General features: G+C 44.3%; 1 protein-coding gene and 1 long non-coding RNA gene across 2 annotated transcripts; both read left to right on the plus strand.

Annotated features, from left to right (window-relative positions):
- Positions 1 to 958: 958 nt before the first annotated feature.
- LOC139640788 (collagen, type I, alpha 1a-like) lies at positions 959 to 6,879 on the plus strand (the record flags this gene model as incomplete). Its single annotated transcript, XM_071514963.1, has 11 exons — positions 959 to 1,012; positions 2,074 to 2,172; positions 2,578 to 2,622; positions 2,839 to 2,937; positions 4,236 to 4,289; positions 4,548 to 4,655; positions 5,052 to 5,105; positions 5,294 to 5,391; positions 5,518 to 5,571; positions 6,205 to 6,303; positions 6,825 to 6,879. Coding segments are annotated over 9 exons (618 nt in total), but the record flags the coding sequence as incomplete, so codon positions are not given.
- Positions 6,880 to 7,103: 224 nt separating this feature from the next.
- Positions 7,104 to 7,703, plus strand: LOC139640787 (uncharacterized). The gene is made up of 3 exons (XR_011694950.1): positions 7,104 to 7,152; positions 7,308 to 7,415; positions 7,658 to 7,703. It is a non-coding gene; the product is annotated as an uncharacterized lncRNA (long non-coding RNA).
- Positions 7,704 to 8,210: the final 507 nt, after the last annotated feature.

Genomic DNA, 8,210 nt, shown 5'->3' on the forward strand with positions numbered 1-8,210 from the left:
AGAAAATAACTAAATGAATTATTTTTAAAGTTTAGATGTTTTTTCAAGATATAAATGAGGATGAAGACATGAACACATGAAGCTTTATCTCATCCTGCATTAGAAAAGTTCACAGTGAAAACAACCAGAGAGTCTCAGGGAGAAGAAAACACTGAATCTGTCTGTAATAAGCATAATAAGTATATATGATAGGTAAAAATAAATAATACAGAGAATTGTATAAAACGTTAGTAAAAATATCAGGAAAACTCTCTGATGCAATATTCACATAATCTGCTCAATATTCATCCAAATTGCTCGTTCTACACAAACTTCCTGCAGTTACTGCGTTCAGTATTTGGGTTAACTGTTCTGTGCTGTTATTGTTATGCATTGAATATAATATGAAATATCCATAAACAGTGGTGGAAGAAGTACTGAGGTCTTTTACTTAAGTAAAAGTAGCAATACAACAATGTAAAGATACTCCATTACAAGTAAAAGTCCTGCATTCAAAATCTTACTTAAGTAAAAGTACATAAGTATTGGCAGCAAAATGTACTTAGAGTATCAAAGTAAACGTACTCATTATGCAAACTGTCCCCATTTAGAGAGTTATATTTTTCATAAATTATTGGAATATTAATACTGATTTACTGACATACATGTACATGTAAGCAGCATTTTAAAGTTGTCAACGTGAAGCTAATCTTAACAATTTATCTATACTTTTGGGTAGTCTAATCTATAACAATGCTATTTTATAGATATTTTATAAAGATGATCAAATGTTTTAAATATAAAATATTGATCTGAAAAGTAACTAGTAACTATAGCTTAAGTACAGTACTTGAGTAAATGTACTTACTTACTTTCCACCACTGTCCATAAAACAGAGTAGTGAGGACAGAGACTGAGTGTTAGCTGTGTGAAGCTGGCTCGGCTCCTCTGACTCTTCTTCGTTGGTGTTTCTCCTCAGGGCCCCACCGGACCCGCTGGACCTCCTGGATTCCCCGGTGGCCCCGGAGCCAAGGTACGACCGGCCGACATCCTCTCTTCCTGTCTTCTTTTCTCTTCCTCTTCGCCTTCCACATCTCTGCTTTTCATTTTATCTTTTGTTTTCTTTCCATCCCCTCTCTTCTTCTCCCTCTTCTCTTCTTCTTCTCCTTTGTCTTCTTTTCCAATTTTCCCTAATTCAACGTAGAAATCATGAAAGTGGTGTCGTCTTCTCTTCTTTTCTTCTTCTCCCTCTTCTCTTCTTCTTCTCTTCTCTTCTTCTCTTCTCTTCTCTTCTCTTCTCTTCTCCCTCTTTTCTTCTCTTTTGTCTTCTTTCCCAATTTTCCCCAATTCAATGTAGAGATCATGAAAGTGTCTCCTCTTCTCTTCTTCTTCTTCTTCTTCTCTTCTTCTCTTCTCTTCTTTTTCTTCTCTTCTCTTCTTCTTCTTCTTCTCTTTTGTCTTCTTTCCCAATTTCCCCCAATTCAACGTAGAGATCATGAAAGTGTCTCCTCTTCTCTTCTTCTCTTCTTCTTCTTCTTCTTCTCTTCTTCTCTTCTCTTCTTTTTCTTCTCTTCTCTTCTTCTTCTTCTTCTCCCTCTTCTCTTCTTCTCTTTTGTCTTCTTTCCCAATTTTCCCCAATTCAACGTAGAGATCATGAAAGTGTCGTCTTCTCTCCTCTTCTCTTCTCTTTTCTTCTTCTCTTCTCTTCTTCTCCCTCTTCTCTTCTCTTCTTCTCTTGTCTTCCACCACCAGGGGGCAGAAGCGCAGCAGTAAAAGGGTTTCGGGGCGTCGGGCAGATTAGCGGTGATGCTAACAGCTTTGATCTGATGTTACTTTTCTCTCCCAGTCTGTTTGGGACAATTATCAAAGTTTCAGAAGCAGGACGTCCTGCAGCTGAAAGTGTTTTGTGTCGGAAATAGAAATAGAAATAGAAATAGAAATAGAAATAGAAATAGAAATAGAAATAGAAATAGATCTGTCCACAGGTTTCTGCTCTTTCTTCTTTACGCTCTTCTTCATTTAAGGCGTTTTGATTTAGAGTCAAACTCATCCTCTTCTTCCTCGGCCTTCACCTGTCTGCCTCCTCTCCCGCAGGGTGACGGCGGACCCCAGGGTGCTCGTGGTGCTGAGGGCCCCTCAGGAGCCCGCGGAGAGGCCGGTAACCCCGGACCCGCTGGCGCCGCCGGACCTTCTGTAAGTACCGGCAGAAACCCTCAGATCTTTGTTGTTGTTGTTGTTGTTGTTGTTGTTCTGTGAGTTTTCCAGATTCCTCCTGACATGGAGAGTAAATAAAGCAACAGTCTGAAGAGTGTGACACATCGGCCATGAACTCATGATAATGAGCTTTATTTTCCCAAAATGGAAATATTTGATTGTGTTTTTGAGACAAACTGCTCAACTAGAGACAGAGAACAAACTGTACAAGAGGAAACGTTCAAGAAAGTCAAAGAGGAAAGTTCAGAACTGACCTGATGACACTGAACTTCTGATTTGTGGATTGTTCATTAAAACCTGAACTGACCTCTCTTCTCCTCCTCTCCTCTCCTCTCCTCCTCCTCTCCTCTCCTCTCCTCCTCCTCTCCTCTCCTCCTCCTTTAGGGTAATAACGGAGCTGATGGAGCCCCCGGAGCTAAAGGAGCCCCTGTGAGTGACTCTCCCATCACATACACACTGATTGTATTTTGGGGTTGTGGGTTAGATTCCCTCAGCAGTCGTCTGCAGGCTCTGGTCGCCTGGCCGCCTGTCAGAGTGACAGAGTGAGTTCAGAGTGACAGAGTGAGTTCAGAGTGACAGAGTGAGTTCAGAGTGACAGAGTGAGTTCAGAGTGTGAGGTGTTGTGGTCTCTGCTGCCCCCTGCAGGGAGCCGCTGGTATCGCTGGAGCTCCCGGCTTCCCCGGACCCCGTGGCCCCCCTGGACAACAGGGTGCTGCTGGAGCCCCCGGTTCCAAGGGAAACACTGTGAGTGATGCCTGTCTGTCTGTCTGTCTGTCTGTCTGCCTGTCTGTCTGCCTGTCTGTCTGTCTGTCTGCCTGTCTGTCTGTCTGTCTGTCTGTCTGTCTGTCTGTCTGTCAAGAGTTTGCAATGATAAACAAAAAAGTAACACAAAACAAACAGAAAATGTGAATAAAAGGGTTATTTTTTTTCTCTCCCTATTTTTTTCCCTCTTCTTATCTTTTAGTAGGTTATACTAAAGTTATCTGATGTTGATTCATGGACAGCAGGTGACAGTTAGCCTGCTGCCATGTTTACATTTGGTTTGAAAAGTTCACGTTAATATGCACTGTCCCTATTAAATAAATCAGTCATAAATGATCAGTTAAAAACAGGTGCGTACAGGTAAGGGAGGTTAGTGATCATATAATGAAATGATCAAAGGTTACAGAGTATTGATCTGTAGGAAGCGATCAGATCAGATCAAATCTACTTGAGGAAAAGTGAAAAGTAGCTGATTTAACATGAGCTGGACAACAAGCTGCTGTCAAACCTGTTTAAGGTCAGTTAGCTCAACATGCTAACGGGTTAGCCTGTTTAAGGTCGGTTAGCTCAACACGCTAACGGGTCAGACTGTTTAAGGTCAGTTAGCTCAACACGCTAACGGGTCAGCCTGTTTAAGGTCGGTTAGCTCAACACGCTAACGGGTCAGACTGTTTAAGGTCAGTCGGTTAGCTCAACACGCTAACGGGTCAGACTGTTTAAGGTCAGTTAGCTCAACACGCTAACGGGTCAGACTGTTTAAGGTCAGTCGGTTAGCTCAACACGCTAACGGGTCAGACTGTTTAAGGTCAGTCGGTTAGCTCAACATGCTAACAGGTCAGACTGTTTAAGGTCAGTTAGCTCAACACGCTAACGGGTCAGCCTGTTTAAGGTCAGTCAGTTAGCTCAACATGCTAACAGGTTCTCAGTCATGGATGTGATGTAAAACGTAGCAAAGTCAAAATATTTCAGTCAAAACAAACTGAAGTAAAAGTGAAATTACTGAAAGTTTTAAAAAGTCCAAATACACAAAATTGATTCCAGTAAGGACTAAATGTAATGTGTTACTTAACTGTGGACTCTACTGCCAGGACTTTATTTGTTTATTTATGTTTGTTTGTTTATCTATTTGTTGTTGATGACTCTGTTTTTTTGTTGCTAGTGACTCTCTGCTGTTTGTTTATTTGTTGTTGGTGACTCTCTGCTGTTTGTTTATTGGTTGTTGATGACTGTTTTTGTGGTTTGTTTGTTTATTTTTTGTTGTTGTTGTTTGTTTCCCTCAGGGTGAGGTTGGAGCCCCAGGAGCCAAGGGAGAGGCTGGTGCTAAGGGAGAGGCTGTAAGTTCAGGAAACAGATTTCATTTAAACCAAACGATGTAAACAACAGACTGAAACTCACACAGTCATGTCTGCTTTTTATATATCTCTCTCTATATATACATATCATATAAATATATATTTATATTAAATAGGTGTTTTGGGATGAAACTTCAGATTTTGAACTGACATGAAGACAGTTGTCACACACACACACACACATGGATACATACCTATATATATATATATGTGTGTGTGTGTGTGTGTGTGTGTCCTCAGGGTGTTGCAGGAGTTCAGGGACCCCCAGGATCAGCTGGTGAGGAAGGCAAGAGAGGAGCCAGAGGAGAGCCCGGTGGTGCAGGAGCCCGAGGAGCTCCCGGAGAGCGGGTGCGTACATACACACTGCTGCACACACTCCTCCTCTCCTCCTCCTTCTTTTCACAGTGCATGTTATTTGATACGCAGCTGCACAATTCACTATGTTATGAATATAAATATAAATGAATATAGAAACAGAAGTTGTGCCTCTGGAGGGCGCTCGTGTCACGTGTGTTATGTGTGGCTGCTTTGCATTGTGGGACGGAAAAGCTTGTGGTATTGATTGATTTGGATCGAATCCTCCCACCGATCGAACGCTGCTGTTAGAGCGATGAGTAGGGTGAGTTTGTTTCGCTGCCCAGGACGCACCGGTGGTCCAGTGCGGTGCAGACCGGTTGTCATGGCAGCGGGACGCAGTGTGTTTGCTTCCGGTGCTGAGCAGAGTGTGTTTGATTCGTTCTGCAGGGCGCTCCTGGCGGTCGTGGTTTCCCTGGTGCTGATGGTTCTGCTGGACCCAAGGTGAGCCAAACACACACACACACACACACACACAGAGTCTTCCACTCCACCTCCAGGCATCATGGTATTTCAATCATCATCCAACTAATCAATATTTACCTCCCCCTCTCTCTCTCTCTCTCTCTCTCTCTCCCTCTCTCTCTCTCTCTCTCTCTCTCTCTCTCTCTCCCTCTCTCTCTCCATCACAGGGTGCCAACGGTGAGCGCGGTGGCCCCGAGTTGTCGGACCCAAGGGTGCAACCGGTGAGCCCGGCCGCAACGGTGAGCCCGGTATGCCCGGCTCCAAGGTGAGACTCCGCTCTCTCTGTCTGCAGCAGCGTTCAGTAATCCACTGCCAGACATTTCTCTGACCTCTGACCTCTGACCTCTGACCTCTGACCTCTGACCTGTGACCTGTCACCTGTCACCTGCAGGGTATGACTGGCAGCCCCGGCAGCCCTGGACCCGATGGCAAGCTGGGACCTTCCGTAAGTTCGGCTCTCCTCACCGTCTCTCAGCCAAATATGATGTGATGCCTTGTTCTCTTGAAGGAAGAATAACATGACTAGCAGATATCAGCAAAACCACAGGAGCGGGCTGAGGCTGCAGGCCCTCCCACCAAGGTCCCTTCAAAATCTAAAAATTTGTTTTTACCTTGCTCATCGGAAAAAAACACACATCAGAAAATATTATTAGAGAATTAATTACTAATCAGTAGAGTGTTCTGGTAAATTCGGCATGTATATAATCCTCCAAACAGCTTGAATTTTAACGGACCGGAAGTGGAATTACTTCACACATAAAATAGCAACAGAATCCAACAGAATCGTGGTGATGTCACGATCCTGAGCAGAGTGTTGTTGTCATGACAACGCTGAACGATAGAGGCCAGCATGTGACCAGCAATTACACATAGACCCTTAATCCTATCAGGGATGCAAAATGGTGCAAAGCGAAGCCAAACTGTAGTTCTGCAGGTTAGTGCAGTTCGGTCTGAGAGGTGACAGACTGAATTTCATGTCGGAATCCGCCAATCGGTAACACTCGTCTTTATCTAATGGAGTCCGCTTCATTCAGTGTGTGGAGACTTTACAGAGACTCTAACCCTCCTCCCTCCTCAGGGACCCGCTGGACAAGATGGCCGCCCCGGACCCCCTGGCGCCGTCGGAGCCAGAGGCCAGCCCGGAGTCATGGGATTCCCCGGACCCAAGGGAGCCGCTGTGAGTAGAGCATCTCAACTGCTATATAATATCTTTGATTGGAGGTTTAAGAACATTTTTGTCAGCGCTATAACGTTACTAGTGCATCTCCACTGCTATCTAATATCTTTGGTAAATAATGTGAGAATTGTAGATTATCTTGTCAGTACTATAGAAATGGTAGAGCATTTTATAGTGCTTTGATCGGAGCTAAAAGAGTAGTAGAGCGTCTCCGTTGTGTATAATATCTTTGATCCGAGCTAAAAGAGTAGTAGAGCGTCTCCGTTGTGTATAATATCTTTGATCCGAGCTAAAGAGTAGTAGAGCGTCTCCGTTGACTATAAAATCTTTGATCGGAGCTACAAGAGTAACAGAAGTGATAGATTGATGTGCTAATCTCATATTGATGAAAGGTTTGACCAGCTAAACTAACCTACTCTCTGTCTGTCTGTCTGTCTGCCTGTCTGTCTGTCTGTCTGTCTGTCTGTCTGTCTGTCTGCCTGTCTGTCTGTCTGCCTGTCTGTCTGTCTGTCTGTCTGTAGGGTGAGGGTGGAAAGCCTGGTGAGAGAGGAGTGATGGGACCCACTGGTGCCGTTGTAAGTTGTCTATTCTATTCTATTCTATTCTATTCTATTTTACTGTCATATCTGAAACCATATCAGCGGCTTATAGAGAATATAAAATACAAACTATAGAATACAGAATGCAGAAAATTGAATATAGAAAATAGGATACAGAATGTAGAATATGGAATATAGAAGCTGGCTGGCACATGGTGTCTGTAACAGTCTGCTGTCTGTCTGCTGTTTCACCCTAGGGTGCCCCGGTAAGGACGGTGATCTTGGTGCTCCTGGTGCCCCCGGACCTGCTGTGAGTAACACATGCACACACACACACACACACACACACACACACACACACGCACACACACACACACACACACACACTAACACACAGACCTCACTGTCCCACAATGCCTTGCTGCTGTTCAGCCGCCATGTTTAACCCTAATCCCCCCCCCATAGGGCCCCGCTGGTGAGAGAGGAGAGCAGGGACCCGCTGGACCTCCTGGATTCCAGGGTCTTCCAGGACCCCAGGGTGCCATCGGAGAGACCGGCAAGCCTGGAGAGCAGGTACTGTGCTGCTTGGCCTCTACAGGGAAACACTTCCACATCTAAATAGTTCCAGGGTCAATCTGGTTTGGCTTCCTGGTGAATCACATGTAATTAAGACAACTGACATCTGACAGATAGATGATCCTTTGTCTTGGTGTTATACAGACGATGATGGGAATTTGGTAGAAAGACTGAACTCTTTCTCTCTCTCTCTCTCCCTCTCTCTCTCTTTCTCTCTCTCTCTCCCTCTCTCTCTTTAGGGTCTGCCTGGTGAGGCTGGAGCTCCTGGAGCTGCTGGATCTAGAGTAAGTAGTTCTTCATCATCATCAGAGTAATAATTGAGCCACCCAGTGGCCTGATTCTAATTGTATTGAACCATATGAAATGCTAGTAGATCAGCTCTCTAGTCATTTATTACCAGCAGAGCTTCTGAGCTACAGAGGTTTACAGTTTCATGACATCGACCATCCAGCTGAGTCTCATGATGGAGGAACAGTGTAGAACTGTGTGTTAGTGAATAAAGAGAGCAGCTGAGTCAGCTTGTTGTGGTGTGGCTGTAGATCCATTCAGTAACGTTCTCAGTAAAAGTGAATAGTGTGATAAGGTGGATTTGTTTCCAAATGTAGGTTACTGTGACACAGTAAACTGTCTTGTCTTTAGCCCTAGTCTCTACTCCAAAACATGAAGAGTTGGAGCTTGAGAAGAGTCAGCTCAGTTAACCTGAACAAACTGTTAGCTAGCTAACTAGCCGGCAAACACACTGATGTTAATGTGAACATGCTAACGCTAGCTGCTACTAGTTACGTTAGCTAG

Source organism: Centroberyx affinis, unplaced genomic scaffold (genome assembly GCF_046629955.1).
Source record: "Centroberyx affinis isolate AG114_WGS23_722 - 3 ecotype Tasmania unplaced genomic scaffold, CSIRO-AGI_Caff_v1 ptg010632l_1, whole genome shotgun sequence".
Lineage (NCBI taxonomy): Eukaryota > Metazoa > Chordata > Actinopteri > Beryciformes > Berycidae > Centroberyx > Centroberyx affinis.